Source organism: Phyllobates terribilis, unplaced genomic scaffold (assembly GCF_046119375.1).
Source record: "Phyllobates terribilis strain yellow unplaced genomic scaffold, ASM4611937v1 Scaffold_11__3_contigs__length_659146591, whole genome shotgun sequence".
Lineage (NCBI taxonomy): Eukaryota > Metazoa > Chordata > Amphibia > Anura > Dendrobatidae > Phyllobates > Phyllobates terribilis.
Genome location: NW_027362771.1, coordinates 116,411,309 through 116,432,572, shown reverse-complemented (window position 1 = coordinate 116,432,572; position 21,264 = coordinate 116,411,309). Strand labels below are relative to the sequence as shown.

Sequence of the window (21,264 nt, the reverse complement as noted above, 5' to 3'; positions counted from 1 at the left end):
GCACCCTAATAATGGTAGTCATAGTAGTCCCATTATAGCTATGGTAGTGCCCTCATAACTACAGCCACAAAGCACAGGAACAGCACCCTAATAATGGTAGTCATAGTAGTCCCATTATAGCTATGGTAGTGCCCTCATAACTACAGCCACAAAGCACAGGAGCAGCACCCTAATAATGGTAGTCATAGTAGTCCCATTATAGCTATGGTAGTGCCCTCATAACTACAGCCACAAAGCACAGGAACAGCACCCTAATATTGGTATCCATAGTGCTCCCATTACAGCCATGGTAGTGCCCTCATAGCTACAGCCACATAGCCCCATAGTAACAGCTATAGTGCTCCCATAAAGTCTGTTTCTACTTAATTACATTAACAGTACCCCCGTAAAAACAACCATAGTTCCTCCATAAAGACAGCCACATTGCTCCCATACACATATAAAATGGAAAACCATCCAAATTGTACTATTCCTTAGTCCTGGCATTTTTGTGAAGATTTTAAGCTCAACTGAACCGAGAAAATCTGATGTTATGTATACGTTCATATAGAGCTTCACGCTAAGCTCACTTCATAGTATTGCAAAACAAAACCCATAACACCAAAAGAGTATTTTACAAGAAAAGTTCTGTATGCTTTTCCAACCCTAGTTACACGAAAAATAGTGAGACTGAGCAGCACAGAAAGCTAGCGTCTGTATGTGGCAGCCATATTGTTGAAGTCCTGCTATAGTATTGTATAGCCTGTATACTCCGGGGAGGTGGCTGCTGCTGTGAAAGGCGTTCTTTATGTGCGGAGACAGACGGACGTGGACCTCTAGTGACCAATTCCTTCCGTGCTAGTGGGCAGATAAGACGGCTCGTCCTCACGGTGTATACGAGCCGGATTACGGAGAAGGTGAGGACATGTAGACCCATGGCAGGGTGTGAGACATTACTGCGCCCCCTGCTGGTACGTGAGGGCGGTGTGGAGATACGGCCTGTGGAAGGCAATGTGCTGCCTGCATTATCCGGTGATAGGTATAAATATTCTGCCCATACATACAAGTTTGCAGTGTGCCACCCTAGGTAAGGACTGCCCACATGTAAAGAGTGCCACTGTGTTTCCATTACCCATAGTGACCACATCCCCCTATTACTCCAGTGCTGCACTTGTCTTTATCAGTCCCATAAACCCCAAATGGAGGCTGCATGTATGACCAGTGCACGGTTTAACCCTTTCATGCATTCGGATGTGAGTAAACATCCTGGACAGTGGTCCGTATAGTTGTGAAGGGGGCTCAGGACCTGAGCCTGCACACATGATGTAGATGTTGGCCAGGTTAGAGTGGGCATCTGTCTAGCAGTCAGAGTTGTTCTTTGGATGCAGCCGATCTGTTGCTGGTGTGCACATACTGGGGTCCTTTGGCCCCCGAGAACGCAATCATGAGATACCAATTGGCTACATTGGCAGCCAGGGACTTGCTGAAGCCCACCATGGCTACTATCTGGTTACTTCTGTGGCTGAGCTGTATAGGAGACTGAGATTTTCACTATATGCTGTAAAACTGTTGTTTTGCAGTATAAGGGATCAAACAATCGCAGGTTCAAGTATAATTAAACTTAAAAAAAAAGATATTTGGTTTCACCAAGTGAACAAAAGTCGGCTCAATCAAAATATAAAATCAAGAGGAAAAAAAAAAAATCAAAACGGCAGTATTGCGTTTTTTTTTGGTCATCGCCCTAAGAAAATGCCATAAAAAGCGATTGTATATGTACCCCAACTTGGAATCGATAAAAATTGTTGACTCACAACACAAAAAGCAAGCGCTGAAACCGCTCTAGCAATGGTAAAGTATAAAAGTTATGTGTCTCCGAAAATAGTGACACAAAGAAAACAAGAAAGTGTTTTTTTTTTTTCTGCCATTTTTTTCCATCACTTAACTAGAAGAAAATCAATCTATGCTGTCTTTGTATTGCCGTAATCGTGTTGACAATCTTATTTCCAGGTTATTTACTGCAAAATGAAAGCTGTAAAATTTAAAATACAAAAAAGTGTTGGTATTGCCAAATTTTTTTTATCATGTCATCCTACCGGGAATTTTTTTTCCTGTTTTCCTGTACATTGTATACGTCAGGAGTAGAGTTGAGCAAAAAGATTTGCACTGTCCTTGTCTGGTGTTCAGTTCGGTCCGCTGTAGACTAGGGCAGTCTTCACTTCTGCCGTCATCCTCTTGCACTTGTTGGGTTCATTGATGTTAGGACGTCTTGTGATGCCTAGTTACTAGGCCTAAGGCTGTGTGCACACGTTACATTTTTGCTGCTTTTTTTTTTCAGTGCAGATTTGTCACAAAACCTAAAAGGTTTCCTGATGCCAAGAAAGTGATTGAGAACCCTGAAGTGTCATGCACACGTTGCCTGTGACTTGTAGATTTGGGGCAGATATAAATCTGCAGCATGTTATTCAGTGTTTTCGAAGCAGATTTCACCCATACTAATGAGTGGGGAAAAATCTGCACCAAAAAAATGTGCGTTTTTGCGCCTGCATTTTTCCTGCCAAGAGATGCAGAAATGGTTCTGAAATGTTTGCACCAAATACTTAAAGGGGTTGTTGATGACTTGGACAACCACTTCTTGATGTTTGGCTCTGGTTTAAAATAAAAAAGCCTATACTCTCCTCCCGTTCCAGCACCCGCTCTTCCCGGGGCTCCCATGTTGTTGTGACCCGTGACCCTGGCACCCAATCAACGCTGGCGTCACTGTCCTCTCCTCCTGTCGAATTGAACATGAAGAGGAAGTGAGAGATCAGCCGCAGCCCAGACTTCCTCTTCATGTTTGATTTGTCTGAAGGCGGAGACAGTGACACCAGCGCTTACTGGGCGTCGGGGTCACGTGTCACAACAACACGGGAGTCCCATGGTGAGCGAGTACCAACACCACGGGAACAGTGCCAGCAGGGAGGTGAGTATAAGCTTTTTTTTATTTTATCGGGGGCCAAGTGTGGGGGATGACAAGGAGTTGTCCAAGTGGTGGACAACTTCTTTAATGTGTGCACATACCCTAATGTGACGTCATGATGTGGGGTCTATGAAGCAGAAGAGCCGCCCAGGATTCCAGGCCGGGGATCTCAGCCACAAAAGACAGCTCTGACAGCAGGAATCTTTTTAATGTTAAAGAATGTTGACTGATGTGTGCCAATGATTTATGCCACTGTACATGTATACAATGGCATATGTTGCCCAATTCTACACCACTTAAAAAAAAAAAAAGAAGGGGCGGGTGTATATTGATGTATCTGAACCCGAAGGAGGCCAAAAGGAAACTCTAGCCTTTAGGTAAATGGAGCCATATGGATGCATCTTACGCTTACACCAGGAGCATTTCCCTGTGTAACGGTAAACGTATGACTCAGACGTAGTGTGAACAAATAAAATGTATCATGTCAATTATACTATATGAGATGTTCCTCTCAAGTCGGACATGTATGGGATCTGTCTATCATAATGTGATGAAATGTATTATTTATGCACTGTCACTTTAATATGTGGTTACACTTTTTTTGTTTATATATTTTTGCATTTTTATATCTATTTGTGCTATTTATGTCATTAATTATTTTATTTTACACTGTATGGCATATATATATCTTTGTGCATATATATATATAGTTTTTTTTTATTAATATTCAGTGTTATGTTTATTTTGATGTATCTCGTATATATACAGTTAGGTCCATATATATTTGGACAGAGACAACATTTTTCTAATTTTCGCTCTAGACATTACCACAATGAATTTTAAACAAAACAATTCAGATGCAGTTGAAGTTCAGACTTTCAGCTTTAATTTGAGGGTATCCACATTAAAATTGGATGAAGGGTTTAGGAGTTTCAGCTCCTTAACATGTGCCACCCTGTTTTTAAAGGGACCAAAAGTAATTGGACAGATTAAATAATTGTAAATAAAATGTTCATTTCTAGTACTTGGTTGAAAACCCTTTGTTGGCAATGACTGCCTGAAGTCTTGAACTCATGGACATCACCAAACGCTGTGTTTCCTCCTTTTTGATGCTCTGCCTCCTCCTTTTTGATGCTCTGCCAGACCTTCACTGCAGTGGTTTTCAGTTGCTGTTTGTTTGTTGGCCTTTCTGTCTGAAGTTTAGTCTTTAACAAGTGAAATGCATGCTCAATTGGGTTGAGATCAGGTGACTGACTTGGCCATTCAAGAATATTCCACTTCTTTGCTTTAATAAACTCCTGGGTTGCTTTGGCTTTATGCTTTTGGCTGGATCTGAGCACACAGTATGGCTCTGAAAACATCAGAATTCATTCGGCTGCTTCTGTCCTGTGTCACATCATCAATAAACACTAGTGACCCAGTGCCACTGGCAGCCATGCATGCCCAAGCCATCACACTGCCTCCACCGTGTTTTACAGATGATGTGGTATGCTTTGGATCATGAGCTGTACCACGCCTTCGCCATACTTTTCTCTTTCCATCATTCTGGTAGAGGTTGATCTTGGTTTCATCTGTCCAAAGAATGTTCTTCCAGAACTGTGCTGGCTTTTTTATATTTTTTTTTAGCAAAGTCCAGTCTAGCCTTTTTATTCTTGATGCTTATGAGTGGCTTGCACCGTGCAGTGAACCCTCTGTATTTACTTTCATGCAGTCTTCTCTTTATGGTAGATCTGGATATTGATACGCCTACCTCCTGGAGAGTGTTGTTCACTTGGTTGGCTGTTATGAAGCGGTTTCTCTTCACCATGGAGATTATTCTGCGATCATCCACCACTGTTGTTTTCCGTGGGCGCCCAGGTCTTTCTGCATTGATGAGTTCACGAGTGCTTTCTTTCTTAGGATGTACCAAACTGTAGATTTTGCCACTCCGAATATTGTAGCAATTTCTCGGATGTTTTTTCTTCTGTTTTTTTGCAGCTTAAGGATGGCTTGTTTCACCTGCATGGAGAGCTCCTTTGACCGCATGTTTACTTCACAGCAAAACCTTCCAAATGCAAGCACCACACCTCAAATCAACTCCAGGCCTTTTATCTGCTTAATTGAAAATGACATAATGAAGGGATTGCCCACACCTGTCCATGAAATAGCCTTGGAGTCAATTGTCCAATTACTTTTGGTCCCTTTAAAAACAGGGTGGCACATGTTAAGGAGCTGAAACTCCTAAACCCTTCATCCAATTTTAATGTGGATACCCTCAAATGAAAGCTGAAAGTCTGAACTTCAACTGCATCTGAATTGTTTTGTTTAAAATTCATTGTGGTAATGTCTAGAACCAAAATTAGAAAAATGTTGTCTTTGTCTTTGTTTATGGACCTAACTGTGTGTGTGTGTGTGTGTGTATATATATATATATATATTATACAGTACAGACCAAAAGTTTGGACACTGCTTCTCATTCAAAGATTTTTCTGTATTTTCATGACTTTGAAAATTGTACATTCACACTGAAGGCATCAAAACTATGAATTAACACATGTGGAATTATATACTTAACAAAACAGTGCGAAACAACTGAAAATATGTCTTATATTCTAGGTTCTTCAAAGTAGCCACCTTTTGCTTTGATGACTGCTTTGCACACTCTTGGAATTCTCTTGATGATGAGCTTCAAGAGGTAGTCACCGGAAATGGTCTTCCAACAATTTTGAAGGAGTTCCCAGAGATGCTTAGCACTTGTTGGCCCTTTTGCCTTCACTCTGCGGTCCAGCTCACCCCAAACCATCTCGATTGGGTTCAGGTCTGGTGACTGGAGGCCAGGTCATCTGGCGTAGCACCCCATCACTCTCCTTCTTGGTCAAATAGCCCTTACACAGCCTGGAGGTGTGTTTGGGGTCATTGTCCTGTTGAAAAATAAATGATGGTCCAACTAAACGCAAACCGGATGGAATAGCATGCCGCTGCAAGATGCTGTGGTAGCCATGCTGGTTCAGTATGCCTTCAATTTTGAATAAATCCCCAACAGTGTCACCAGCAAAGCACCCCCACACCATCACACCTCCTCCTCCATGCTTCACGGTGGGAACCAGGCATGTAGAGTCCATCCGTTCACATTTTCTGGTTGGAACCAAAGATCTCAAATTTGGACTCATCAGACCAAAGCACAGATTTCCACTGGTCTAATGTCCATTCCTTGTATTCTTTAGCCCAAACAAGTCTCTTCTGCTTGTTGCCTGTCCTTAGCAGTGGTTTCCTAGCAGCTATTTTACCATGAAGGCCTGCTGCACAAAGTCTTCTCTTAACAGTTGTTGTAGAGATGTGTCTGCTGCTAGAACTGTGTGTGGCATTGACCTGGTCTCTAATCTGAGCTGCTGTTAACCTGAGATTTCTGAGGCTGGTGACTCGGATAAACTTATCCTCAGAAGCAGAGGTGACTCTTGGTCTTCCTTTCCTGGGGGGGTCCTCATGTGAGCCAGTTTCTTTTTCGCGCTTGATGGTTTTTGCAACTGCACTTGGGGACACTTTCAAAGTTTGCCCAATTTTTCAGACTGACTGACCTTCATTTCTTAAAGTAATGATGGCCACTCGTTTTTCTTTACTTAGCTGCTTTTTTCTTGCCATAATACCAATTCTAACAGTCTATTCAGTAGGACTTTCAGCTGTGTATCCACCAGACTTCTGCACAACACAACTGATGGTCCCAACCCCATTTATAAGGCAAGAATTCCCACTTATTAAACCTGACAGGGCACACCCGTGAAGTGAAAACCATTTCCGGTGACTACCTCTTGAAGCTCATCAAGAGAATGCCAAGAGTGTGCAAAGCAGTCATCAAAGCAAAAGGTGGCTACTTTGAAGAACCTAGAATATAAGACATATTTTCAGTTGTTTCACACTTTTTTGTTAAGTATATAATTCCACATGTGTTAATTCATAGTTTTGATGCCTTCAGTGTGAATGTACAATTTTCATAGTCATGAAAATATAGAATAATCTTTAAATGAGGTGTGTCCAAACTTTTGGTCTGTACACTAATATATATATATATATATATATATATATATATATAATTAATTTGCATTATCACTTTACTATTCCATATATAATTATTGTTGCTATATTTATAACTATCACGTTGGGATTCTACACTATTGACTATAATAAGTCACTTGATTGATTATTGAATGCTTATAGTTTCACTTGTGATAATGCTTCTGTGATACCTTCATGTCTGTGCAATGAGTTGCACGCATGTTCTCGAGGCGTCCTGTTGTGTCTCCGTCAGCCTTGTCTATATGTGTCCGGCGGCGCCCGGTCATGTGACTCCCATGTAATCAGAGCGTCATCGGTCACATGATGGGGTTGCCGTGGACACGGCGGGTGGCCGTCGACTTGCATGCGTCACTACAAGCTCATCTCACACACATTGGTGTAGTGATCCCACACCATCGCACATTATTGGTTAGATGGTCCCTTTTAAACCCCTGCTATTTCTATTGTGACCACCCCCTGACGAGGGCAGCTGAGCCGAAACGCGCGTCGGGTATGCGCCATTGAGGAGGTAATACATACCCATAGTGGATGTGAGTGATTGTTATACTCCCCTTAATATAGGAATTTCTTGCTGCTTTATTTAGATGCGGTGAATACACTGGCTGAGGATTTTTTGTACCAATGCTTTATTTGTTATGCTTGTGCACTAGATATATCTGATGGTATGCCTTTGGTTTACCTACCTGAATGTATGATCTGTAGACATTTGCCACTTGGTATTTTTTCTATCTAGATAATATTTATATTCTATCATATTGTATGATTTGGATATTTTTAGCCAATACATTTTTGCACAAATTGATGTAGCAGTTCTATTATACTGTGAGATTCGGGTACATTCAGCCAATACATTTTTGCATAAATTGATGTAGCAGTGTTTATTGATTGAAGCATAATATATGGTATACTTCATATATAATCTCTATTGATCTGACTATTATGCCTGACTGGACAGTATTTGCCACTTGGCACTCTTTGAATATTATACCTGTTTCCATTTAGGCACTGGCATATTTCTCATTAAGTCCATTCTCTGTTTTTCAGCAGCATATATAGAGAAGGGTTTTTGTGGTTACTATTTGCACCTCCGCCTTTGGTGCCTCTCTACTGCATTGTTTTTAATTATTTCTTGTGTCTTGTGATACATCACCCATGCTTGTTAAAATTAAATAAATATTTTTCATGACATAATTGACCAGTTTTTGAAGCGTGTTTCTTTCGTTTTCCAATAGTTTTTTGCTTCAATGGTCATATTTTCTTCATATGTCCATGATTGGGTCACATGATCCGTATACACTCACTCGTATGCCTCTCCTTTATGCCATGACTATGTAGTGTGAACAAAGCCCAATATAGCCATTAGAGGGGAACGATATCAGATCCAGACAATAAGGCCATATTCACATGTTCAGTATTTGTAAGCCAAAACCAGGAGAGGAACAATCGGAGGAAAAGGATAATAGAAACACGTCACCACTTCTGTATTTATCACCCACGCCTGGTTCTCGCTTACAAATACTGATGTAAAATGAGGGCTTTGGAGTCAGTGTCTATTTTGATGGAGTCAGTATGAAATGAACCGACTCAGACGCCTAAGCTATATAAAAATTGGGTAATTATTTAGCCTAACTTACCAGGTACTGGATATAACCTACTAAGTACGAGAAGTGACACATGAATAAATTATAAAATATACATTTTATTGACAAATTATTAAGAAACACATATTAAAGAAGAAAGTAAGCTAGCACTGGAGTTCACCCATATATGACCCCTTAGTGATGGACCAATTTTTTGAAATCTGACCAGTGTCCCTTTATGTAGTAATAACTCTGGAACGTTTCAACATATCCCATTGATTTTACGTTTTTTTTTTTTTTTTTTTGTGACACATGATACTTTATAATAATGGTAAATTTAGGTTGATATGTTTTGTACTTATTTATAAAAATATCAGCAATTTGACAAATGTTTTAAAAATTGCAATTTTCAAACTTTGAATGACTATCCCTTTAATCCCAATAGTCACACCACACAAAAACCTTAATAAGTAACATTTCCCTTATGTCTACGTTACTTCAGCACCTTTTTTAAAGCGCTGTTTTATTTTGTTAGCATGTTAGAAGGTTTAAAAATGTAGCAGTCATTTTTTCAAGGAAATTTACAAAATGTATTTTTATATGGACCAGTTCAGTTTTGAAGTGACTTTGGGGGTCCTATATGTTGGTAAATCACCCAAAAGTCTTACAATTTTAAAAACTGCACCCCTCAACGTATTTAAAATTTGTTTTTGGATTATTCATTAACCCTTCTGGTTCTTTTCAGGAAGTAATGGAAAGTGGCATGAGAAGAATAAAGTTTTTTTACCTTCTAAATTTTGAGAACTTCTGAACAGGCCGCTATAGCCGGCAGACTCCAAGGCTGGTTTTTGGCCATGAGCTGCCATGGCAAACATCAGGACCACACAATTAAGATCTTAGGGTACCGATGGGGTTAAAGAGGAAGCCCCCACACTCTTAACTATTTAGATTCTGTAGTCACTATTGGCAGCAGAATCTAAGGGGTTAAACGTGCATGGTCGGTGACAACACTGATCTGATGCAGAAAGTTGTCAGCTATAATGTACAGGATAATCACCTGTCAGGGAACATTAATCTCTTGTATCGCAGGTCAGTAAAAAGACGTCTATTGGTCACTAAGGGGTTAAACTACCCATGATTTGGTAAATAGTCACAGGTATGTAAATAAATTACAACCTAGGGAAAATTGGTGATAAATATATACAATAGTTCATATGTACCACTAAAAAATGCGCACAATTATGATGGCATTACGATCAAATTATAATATATAAAAATTATCAGGAACATTTCCAAAAAAGTGAAATGATTATTTATCAACAAAGTGCTATAGTGCAAATAAGGATATGCTAAGCCAAATGCTTTATATACCTGAATTATCCATTAGTGCAATATAATTGACAAAATTCCATTGATTGGAAATGAGGTAGCAATTATTTCTAAAGTGCTTGGAATAAATACTGCACAATGTCTGATCAAAAACTTTAAGGAAAAAAACGCTCTAATTGCTAGGCATAGGGGTTTATATATACTGTGGGGAAATAAGTATTGGATCCCTTGCTGTTTTTGTAAGTTTGACCACTGACAAAGACATGAACAGTCTATAACTTTAAGGGTAGGTTAATTTTAACATTGAGTGATAGAATATCCCCCAAAAAATCAAGAAAATCACATTGTATAAATTAGATAAATTTATTTGCATTTTGCAGTGAGAAATAAGTATTTGATCCCTCTGGCAAATAACACTTAATACTTGGTGGCAAAACCCTGGTTGGCAAGCACAAGCAGTCAGACGTTTTTTGTAGTTGATGATGAGGTTTGCGCACATGTCAGGAGGAATTTTGGTCCACTCCTCTTTGCAGATCATCTCTAAATCATTAAGATTCTGAGGCTGTCGCTTGGCCACTCAGAGATTCAACTCCCTCCATAAGTTTTCTATGGGATTAAGGTCTGGAGAATCGCTAGGCCACTCCATGACCTTACTGTTGTTTTTCTTGAGCCACTTCTTTGTTGCCTTGGCTGTATGTTTTGGGTCATTGTCTTGCTGAAGACCCAGCCACGACCCATCTTCAATGCTCTTACTGAGGGAAGGAGATTGTTGGCCAAAATCTCACGATACATGACCCCATCCATCTTCCCTTCAGTACGGTGCAGTCGTCATGTCCCCTTTGCAGAAAAGCACCCCCAAATTATAATGTTTGCCCCACCATGCTTCACGATTGGGACGATGTTCTTAGGGTTGTGCTCATCCTTCTTCCTCCAAACACGGCGAGTTGAGTTAATGTCAAAGAGCTAAATTTTTGTCTCATCTGACCACAGCACCTTCTCCCAATAACTCACAGAATCATCCAGGTGTTCATTGGCAACCTCCAGATGGGCCTGCACATGTGCCTTCTTAAGCAGGGGGTCCTTGCGGGCACTGCAGGATTTTAAACAATTAAGGCGTAATGTGTTACCAATGGTTTTCTTGGTGACTGTGGTCCCAGCTGCCTTGAGATCATTAACAAGTTCCCCCCGTGTAGTTTTAGGCTGATCTCTCACCTTCCTCACGATCAAGGATACCCCACAAGGTGAGATTTTGCATGGTGCCCCAGATCGATGTCGATTGACAGCCATTTTGTATTTCTTCCATTTTCTTACTATTGCACCAACAGATGTCTCCTTCTCACCCAGCGTCTTACTTATGGTTTTGTAGCCCATTCCAGCTTTGTGAAGCTCTTTGATCTTGTCCCTGACATCCTTAGAAAGCTCTTTGGTCTTGCCCATGTTGTAGAGGTTAGAGTCTGACTGATTAATTGAGTCTGTGGACTGTGGAGTCTTTTATACAGGTGACTATGTAAGACAGCTGTCTTTAATGCAGGTAACGAGTTGATTAGGAGCGTCTAACTGGTCTGTAGGAGCCAGAACTCATAATGGTTTGTAGGGGATCAAATACTTATTTCTCACCAAGTATTAGGGTATGTGCACACGATGCAGAAATGAAGCAGAAAATTTCTGCATAATTTCTGCATCTCCCTGGCAGAAAAAACGCATGCAGATTGTGCATGCGTTTTTCCTGCGGATTCACATGCGTTTCCACATGCGTTTCCGCATGCGGATTGACAAGCGCTTTCCAGGCGATTTTAGCATCACCTGGAAAGTGCTTGACAACTAGGTCACACTATATAAATCCATGCAACCAGCATGGATTTATATAGTGTGACCCGAGAGAATGGTAAAAATAAAAAATAAATGTATACTTTACCCTCTGATGGCCCCCGATGTCCTGCTTTACACTCAGTTCTCCCTCGCCGGCAACTTTGAATTGAAAGACCTGCCGACGTCAGCGTCACGTGACCCGTCACATGACTCTGACGTCAGCGCTGGTCCTTCAACTCACTGCAAAGTGCCGGGAATCAAGCAGGAGCGCTGCGCGGGCCGACAGAAGGTAAGTATACATTTATTTTTTATTTTATTCTTTTTTTACAGATTTTTTCATGGTACCTGGGTGTGGAGGAGAGTCTCCTCTCCTCCACACTCGGGTACCATCCGCACATTAGAACGCGCCAATAGCGCAAGTACAAATGCAGTCTTGCGGAATTGGCGCGTTCTAATGCAAGTCAATGGCGGCGAAAACGCCGCGTTTACGCAAAATTAATTGACATGCTGCGGATTTTTGAGCGCAGCGTTTACGCTGCGGAAAAATCCGCATCATGGGCACAGCACATGCGGATTTCAATTGGGGAACATTGCTGCCCTTCTACCATGCGTTTTTAATGCGTTTCCGCAACTGCAAAAACGCCGCGGAAACGCATTAAAAACGCATCGTGTGAACTCAGCCTAAAGTGTTGTTTGCCAGAGGGATCAAATACTTATTTCTCACTGCAAAATGGAAATAAATTTATCTTAATTATAATGCTTATTTCCACCACTGCACATGCAGAGCTCCTCTTAAGTAGCTGAGCTCAACTAAATGGCGTTTGCAAGTGTGGAAAACATAGTCCTATCATGGACTTAATGCATTAGACATCCTTAGTACTAGAGTCTGTTGTGGAAACTGATATAGGCTGACTATACAACCCCTGGCAAATATTATGGAATCACCGGGCTCGGAGGATGTTCATTCAGTTGTTTAATGTTGTTGAAAAAAAGCAGATCACAGACATGGCACAAAACTAAAGTAATTTCAAATGGCAACTTTATGGCTTTAAGAAACACTAAAAGAAATCCAGATTAAAAATGTGGTACTCAGTAAGGGTAATTTTTTTCAAACTAAGCAGTGGGAAAAAATTATGGAATCTCTCAATTCTGAGGAAAAAATTATGGAATCACCCTGTAAATTTTCCAAAACTAACACCTGCATCAAATTAGATCTGCTCGTTAGCCTGCATCTAAAAAGGAGTGATCACACCTTGGAGAGCTGTTGTACCAAGTGCACTAACATGAATCATGGCTCCAACACGAGAGATGTCAATTGAAACAAAGGAAAGGATTATCAAACTCTTAAAAGAAGGTGAATCACACTATGTTGCAAAAGATGCTGGTTGTTCACAGTCAGCTGTGTCTAAAATCTGGACCAAATACAAACAACATGGGAAGGTTGTTAAAGGCGAACATACTGGTAGACCAAGGAAGACATAAAAGTGTCAAGACCGGAAACTTAAAGCAATATGTCTCCATATTCCACAGGAAATGCGCAACAAAACAAATGAGGAATAAATGGGAGAAAACTGGAGTCAATGTCTGTGCCCAAACTAACAAACCGCCTAAAGGAAATGGGATTTACATACAGAAAAGCTAAACATAATCCATCATTAACACCTAAACAGAAAAAAACAAGGTTACAATGGGCTAAGGAAAAGCAATCGTGGACTGTGGATGACTGGATGAAAATCATATTCAGTGATGAATCGCGAATCTGCATTGGGCAAGGTGATGATGCTGGAACTTTTGTTTGGTGCCGTTCCAATGAGATTTATAAAGATGACTGCATGAAGAGAACATGCAAATTTCCACAGTCATTGATGATATGGGGCTGCATGTCAGGTAAAGGCACTGGGGAGATGGCTGTCATTACATCTTCAATAAATGCCCAAGTTTACATTGGTATTTTGGACAGTTATCCCATCAATTGAAAGGATGTTTGGGGATGATGACATCATTTTTCAAGATGATAATGCATCAAGCCATAGAGCAAAAACTGTGAAAACATTCCTTGAAAGAAGACACATAAGGTCAATGTCATGGCCTGCAAATAGTCCGGATCGCAATCCAATTGAAAATCTTTGGTGGAAGTTGAAGAAAATGGTCCATGACAAGGCTCCAACCTGCAAAGCTGATCTGGCAACAGCAATCAGAGAAAGTTGGAGCCAGATTGATGTTCTTTTGTGTGTTTGTTTGTCATGATTCCATATTTTTTTCCTCAGAATTGAGTGGTTCCATAATTTTTTCCCTCAGCTTGGTCTGAAAAAAATGACCCTTACTGAGTACCACATTTTTAATCTTGATTTCTTTTAGTGTTTCTTAGAGGTTACCAGGTACTGGATATAACCTATGCTAAATAATTGTTCATTTTTAAAGTGCTATACGTTATATTATTGTGGATGTTTTTTGCTCTAAAAAAAATAAATAAATTGGGTACAGTAGTACAATGCTGTATGGGCTGTAAATGTTTTCATAAGAATTTGGGAAAGTTATGATCAGTTCCTGATCTAAGGATTTAGGCTTTTAGTTGAGATGAATCTGTGCTGCACTTTATGTACACGCTCAGTAGTGAGGCAGGGCTGTGGAGTCAGAAGTCAGGAAAATTGAGGAGTCTGAGGTTTGGCTTACCGACTCTACTGCCCTGTGTAAAATACTCAACGTGTGAATGTGGCCTAATGGAGGTGCTGGGTTTGTGTGACATTAGATGAAATGGGCCCCTTTTTTTCAACTCTTCCCTATTAATCTATAAAAAATATTTTTAATCATTCAATTCTTGGTTGTTCCGAATTTTGCACCATTAGATTATATTGAATTCTCATGACTCACAATCTGTAAGATCCACTAATATGCTTTGTGCTTCTTTTTAAGGAAGCTCTATCACTATGCCTGCGGGAGTATCCTGGCCCCAATACTTGAAGATGCTGAGTGCTACCATTGTGTCTATGTTCGCAGGGGCAGAAGTTGTGCACAGATACTACAGGCCAGATCTTGTAAGAATGCAGCTTCGCTCAGTAATATAGTACAGGTCATTGCAGTTGATTTCAAAGCAGTTGCATCAGATTTCCTAAGTAGATCTTAAATAGATGTAAGTGCATTCATTTTAGCATGAAGCTGTTAGAATTGACCAGACCTGTGTATATGTAGAACTCTCAGCTCGTATATCTTGTTGTTTGACATCCTGCAGTAATGCAAACACGTAAAGGGTTTATGAATAGTGCAGCATTACACTATGCATGATCTCAAAAAGCAACAGCAAACCTTATGAAACAGAGAACAGCACTAATGTGAACAGAACCTCTACTATAAAATGATAATAGGAAGCAGTTGTTGTTTGCGGACAGCTCCTGTATTGATAGTTCCACTCTCTGCTGCATGTCATCATCAGATTACTCAGTTTCTCACTATAGACATTTAGAGCAGGGGTCTCAAACTCCGCTTGGTATATGAGCCGCACACAGAAAAACATTTAATTTGGGAGGGCTGCATTATTTGCAAAGTGACATTTTTAGTGATACCATTTTATTTTCTATACACCTTTTGAACTGGTCCTCATCTTGCAGACATGTCCCCCATATTGCAGACATGGTCTCCCATCCAGGTCCCCCATATTGCAGACATGGTCTCCCATCCAGGTCCCCCATATTGCAGACATGTCCCTCCCTCCCCCCCCCCCCCCCCTATACCGTGCGCAGTGTCGGGTCCCCCTTCCCCGTGCTGCGCGCAGTGTCGGGTCCCCCTTCCCCATACTGCATTTCACATACACTGTGTTTCAAATTATTATGCAAATAATATTTTCTCAGATTTTCCCAAATTACATATATGAATTGCAGTCATTGTAATTTTCCAGTCAAATAACTATTAGAGTACAATTGAAAGGTTTTTGTACAAACTGCCTATGATAACAGTATATTTAAAAAAATAAAAATAAAAAACTCAAACTGCACTCAAAATGCATGTTCCAAATTATTATGCACAGCAGAGTTTTCAACCTTTTCATTTTAATAAAGAACAAAAAAATGATCATTTTTGAAATTATAAGCATTAGCAGGTTATTACAAACTGAAATCAAACAGTTTTCAACTCAAAACTTTATTCTAGGTGATGTTACATTTGCACATAGGACCGCTTGTTCAAAAGGAGCTTCTGAACTCTCTCGTCCATTGAATTTGTCAGGTTTTGGATGGTTTCTGCTTCAATTGTTTTGCATGAGGAGAGAATACCCTCCCAGAGCTGTTGCTTAAATGTGATCTGCCTCCCGCCATCATAGACACTCCTTTTGATGATGCTCCAGAGGTTCTCAATGGGGTTGAGGTCAGGGGAGCATGGGTGCCACACCATAAGTTTGTCCCCTTTTATGCCCACAGCAGCCAGAGATGCAGATGTGTTATGTGCAGCATGAGACGGTGCATTATCATGCATAAAAATGATCTTGCTGCGTTCTTCTTCTTGAACCATGGAAGGAAGTGCTGTTTGAGAAACTCAACATACATTATGGAGTTCATCTTTACCCCTTCAGGGATCCTAAAAGGGCCGACAATCTCTCTCCCCATGATTCCAACCCAAAACATTACTCCACCTCCTGCTTGTTAGCTCCGTAGCCGTGTTTGCATGGGGTGTCCATCAACCACCCATCCTCCACTCCATCCATCTGGACCATCGAGATCATTTCATGCATGATAATGCCCCGTCTCATGCTGCACATAACACATCTGCATCTCTGGCTGCTATGGGCATAAAAGGGGACAAACTTATGGTGTGGCACCCATGCTCCCCTGACCTCAACCCCATTGAGAACCTCTGGAGCATCATCAAAAGGAGTGTCTATGATGGCGGGAGGCAGTTCACATCTAAGCAACAGCTCTGGGAGGGTATTCTGTCCTTATGCAAAACAAGTGAAGCAGAAACCATCCAAAACCTGACAAATTCAATGGACAAGAGAGTTCAGAAGCTCCTTTCGAACAAGGGGTCCTATGTGCAAATGTAACATCACCTAGAATAAAGTTTTGATTTGAAAACTGTTTGATTTCAGTTTGTAATAACCTGCTAATGCTTATAATTTCAAAAATGACCATTTTTTTGTTCTTTATTAAAATGAAAAGGTTGAAAACTCAGCTGTGCATAATAATTTGGAACATGCATTTTGAGTGCAGTTTGAGTTTATTTTTTTAAAAATATACTGTTATCATAGGCAGTTTGTACAAAAACCTTTCAATTGTATTCTAATAGTTATTTGACTGGAAAATTACAATGACTGCAATTCATATAGGTAATTTGGGAAAATCTGAGAAAATATTATTTGCATAATAATTTGGAACACAGTGTAGACATGACAGAGAAAAAAAAAAAGAATCTTCTCACCTGTCCTTCGTTTCCTCAGCATCCTTTCTGCACCTGTGGCCTGCAGGCAGCATAGACCCCGTAATGATCGCGGCCCCGTCCAGCAGCCGCCGACATCAGCGCTGTAGAGCAGTGTATTGCCGCACAGAGACCGGCTCTCTGCACAGCAATACGAATGCCAGCAACCGGCCTATCAGAGGCCAGCAGCTGACATCTGCGCATGGCAGTGACGTCATACGCCACTGCGCTGGGACGCAGATGTCAGCTGCTGGCCTCTGATAGGCCGGTGGCTGGCATTCGTATTGCTGTGCAGAGAGCCGGTCTCTGCGCGGCAATACACTGCTCTACAGCGCTGATGTCCGCAGCTGCTGGAGCGAGACGCAATCGCTACGGGGTCTGTGTGCCTGCGGGCCGCATGAAGCAGCCGGAGGGGTTGAGACCTCTAATTTAGAGCATATGTCTTCGTGGTGAAGATGCACAGATACTCTGGCTCCCTAGTACTGAGCAGGACTCCATGTGCCGTCATACTATTCTCGATTGGATCATGTGTGGGACATACTAAAGTTTTTACCTGTTACATTTTGTAAAAAACTCTCAGAATAAACACTATCTTATGCTGAAATATAAAATTGGAGGAACAGTAAAGGCTTCTATGGGTGCCCTATTACTGCTGTGTACAAATATTGTGATGACATTTAGAATCTTGAATGAGAATGAGTCGTGAGAAATGCTAGTTGTTCAGTAAAATTTCACTTTTATTGATGGGATTTTTACACAAATCTAGAAGCCAGGCGTTCTTGTTATTTGCTGACATTTTCTAGTTTTCCATCATTTACATACATGATGTGTTAGCACACTGCGATTAATGAATTCATGAACTCCACTCTTGCTACATACGTAAAAAAATTCTTAAGGTACTTAATTAACATTTTTGATCAAAAAGCGTAGAGCCAGCCCATCACGACAAGGTGACCGCATATAGATGATTTTTATCACTAATGTCCTACGTTTCCATGTGCCCATCGAGGCCTCATCTGAACTGGGGAAGTGAAAAGAAACCAGGCATAGCTCATGATTAAAATCTTTCTGGGACCAATGGGTACTTGGCCCTGGAGGCGGCCACCCCCCCTCACCCTCCCCAATGGATACTGCAAAAAAAAAAAGGGCACACAATCCAAAATAAGGTCACCTGGTCATGGTTGGATGGCTGTACGCTTTTTGATAAAAGATGTTAGCTAAATAAATTATGTTTTTAACTTATGTAGCAATAGTGGAGTTCATGTGTTCATTAATATAGCAGTGTTCTGGCACACCGTGTATGTATATTGGCGACAGAGTGTATTTATGCATCTGTACATTAATTTAATACTAAAGATTTTAAGGCCCTTTTATGGTTCTGTCTTCTAGTTTACCATCATAACAAAAAGTTAGTATTGCATATTAATGAGAATTTTATTATGTGTTGCAGAGCGTGCCTGAGGTTCCCCCAAAACCTGGAGAGCTGAGGACAGAACTGCTTGGATTACAGACAAAGAAAGAAAATAACCAGACAAGCTAGCCTTCACATATGATTCTTGTCATTTTATAAATAATTGTTTATTGTATATACGTCTAGTAATACCACTTTCACTGTATATAACGGACATTAACCTGAAACATTACAAGGACCTGAAAGTACATAAACTGCTATATGAATCATTTCACTACATAGACTGAGGAATCCTTATAAAATAAGCCTGCCCATGCACACAATGAGTATATAGTAGATGTGCTGACAAGGTGGCTTTATACCTAAGTACCTGCAGACTCCATGACAGCGTTTTACATAGATGTTCATTCTTTCTTAAGTTGCAGGCCCTAATATGGAGTTGGGATTGTCGTGGAAAATATACACACAGGGCCCGATTCATCGAGATCTACGTTGTTCACGCCGGTCTTGATGAGGAGATGGTCATATGCCTTTTCAGGAATCAAGAGCGTAGTACAAGTGGTGTATAGCTCTGTGTGCGCCTCCATCACAAATTCTACTCTAGTCCTTGCTGGTGTAAGATTTGGAGGGTACCGAATACTGCCGCCTCTGTCCTACTCTAGGTCCGCCCATTTTGATGCTGCTGGGCAAAAATTGCATGCAAGTGCCAAAAGTTGCAAAATTTTAGCGCAGCCTCAAGTTGTGCAAAAATGATGCAACTTTTCAAAGATTTTTATGCCAGCAGAATCAGGCCCACAGTATACAGATATCTACTGCAGAGGTGTTACTGGTTTCCTTCCTTGGATTTTGCTTCGGTGTATAGTCAGAAATATGCACTGAATGTGAACAACGCAAATGAATTGTAAACAGAGAAGGAGGGAGTTAAAAATAAAATAAGCCCTTAGATGCGTTACTTTATGGTGCCACAGGGAAGCACTTGGTGTTTTGTAATTTAGGGCTGTGGAGTCGGTAAGCCAAATCACCGACTCCTCAATTTTCTTGACTTCTGACTCCAACTCCACGACTCCGACTCCACAGCCCTGCCTCACTACTGAGCGTGTACATAAAGTGCAGCACTGATTCATCTCAACTAAAAGCCGAGATCCTTAGATAAGGAATAGACATTTATAGGACCTTTCATAACTTTCCCAAATTGTTATGAAAACATTTACAGCACATACTGCATTGAACTACTGCACCCAATTTATTATATATTTTCGGAGTCGGTCCATTTTATTCAGACTCCGACTCGACAGCCCTGGTTTGTGTAACTAATTCACACCTGTAAAAATTTTGTGTGCTGTGCTAAGTATGGTTTTCATTTAGAGGTTGTCCGAGACTTTAATATTGATGGCCTATGCTTTGGATAGGTCATCAATATCTGATCGGTGGGGGTGCGATACCTGGCTCCCCCGCCGATCTGCTGTTCCCGGTAGTAGCGGTGGCTGGATCTACTCAGTTGAAGAAATAGTTGCTGCAGTACTGCACATCCACCCCCTATTGCTTTGAATAGTTGGCGGATGTGCGGTACCTGGCCCTGGCCATTACACAGTAGATGGACCTGTGCTGTGCAGCTCCGTACCTGAACAGTTCCAGGCGACACCGGGAGAAATGCATTGATGGATAGGCCGTCAATGTTAGACTCTAACAAGCCTTTTAATTTTCATCTACATCACTGCAAGGCTAGCTTTACTCTTCGTTTTTGTAGATGAGGCCAATGGTTGTTTTTTTTTTGTATTGCATGGTTTTGTTTTGTTTTTTTACTTTTAATGAAACCAGCACAATGTGTCATTCTAGTAGTTTACCTATCCATGTTACAAGATTTTACTGGGGATGATGCAAGTTTCTTTTTTAGCAGTAGCTCAGGTGAATGGTTGTATTTGAAATTTGCATTTTAGCAGCAGTGAGAAAGTACAGTTTTCCCCTGGGGATTTGTAACAGATGTGCCAAATTGTCTAGATTCACTGTAGATGTCTGGGGAAATTCACACATGCAGTACGGCCGTATGCAATGCACAATTTACTAGCTACATTGTGAGGGAGAATCTTACTGTGGGCATTCGCATGGTTTATGGATTTTTTTTATTCACATTTCTCACTTTAAAAGAAAAATCAGCTGAGGATATAACTAGGTAACTATGACTTCATTTCATTGTACCTATTAAGAACCGCATTGTAAATAATGCAGGCAGCACTGTTTTTGTTAAAAACATAAGATCTCACATTTTTATTGTAAGGGTGGCCATGCAAAAGGGAGTGGTCTCAACCTGAAAATTCAGACCAAACATTTGCCAGAACACTGGGTCAGTGTGCTTCTGCCAATTGTTTTCTTGAATAAAAATGGTAGCCTCACACATGTGATAAGTACACTTCCGGGTGCATTCATGCAGCTGTCTGTCTCTTAAGATCGGTGCCCCATCTTCACATCCAATGGGGACTGCTGTGGAAAGTGTGAGCAGTTAATCTCAGGACTTGGTCTCTGTTGCTTTAAACTATGGTGACTTATTTGGATAGGTCATTTAAACATCACTAAATAGTTTTCCAACGCCTGACATGTTGCATTAAAAGTGTGGCAAAAAGTACAGTAATATGCTGATCAATAATCAGATTTTCAATCGGGTAGTACCCAAGAGCAGTTTGGTAACATCCGTGGAGAAAAATGTTGTTAAGCTGCGATTAAACAGTTAACTTCCCAATCACTTTGAAAAACCA

General features: G+C 40.7%; 1 protein-coding gene across 3 annotated transcripts; it reads left to right on the top strand.

The window, feature by feature from the left end:
* Nucleotides 1-754: 754 nt before the first annotated feature.
* UQCC6 (ubiquinol-cytochrome c reductase complex assembly factor 6) lies at nucleotides 755-20,735 on the top strand. Of its 3 annotated transcripts, none has more exons than XM_073651538.1 (3): nucleotides 755-896; nucleotides 14,617-14,738; nucleotides 18,554-20,735. In XM_073651538.1, the coding sequence occupies exons 2-3, from the start codon at nucleotides 14,631-14,633 to the stop codon at nucleotides 18,641-18,643; spliced, it is 198 nt and encodes a 65-aa protein (XP_073507639.1). In that variant the 5' UTR covers nucleotides 755-896; nucleotides 14,617-14,630; the 3' UTR covers nucleotides 18,644-20,735. The 3 variants fall into 3 exon arrangements, with proteins under 3 accessions (XP_073507639.1, XP_073507640.1, XP_073507637.1); XM_073651539.1 differs by having other exon boundaries at nucleotides 757-950; XM_073651536.1 differs by lacking the exon at nucleotides 755-896 and adding an exon at nucleotides 956-1,066.
* Nucleotides 20,736-21,264: the final 529 nt, after the last annotated feature.

Coding starts and splice junctions, on each gene's coding strand:
- UQCC6 (XM_073651536.1), top strand. CDS start 991: ATGTGCTGCCTGCATTATCCGGTGATAGGTATAAATATTCTGCCCATA. Junction 1,067..14,616: donor TTTGCAGTGTGCCACCCTAG/GTAAGGACTGCC, acceptor CTTCTTTTTAAG/GAAGCTCTATCACTATGCCT. Junction 14,739..18,553: donor GATACTACAGGCCAGATCTT/GTAAGAATGCAG, acceptor TATGTGTTGCAG/AGCGTGCCTGAGGTTCCCCC.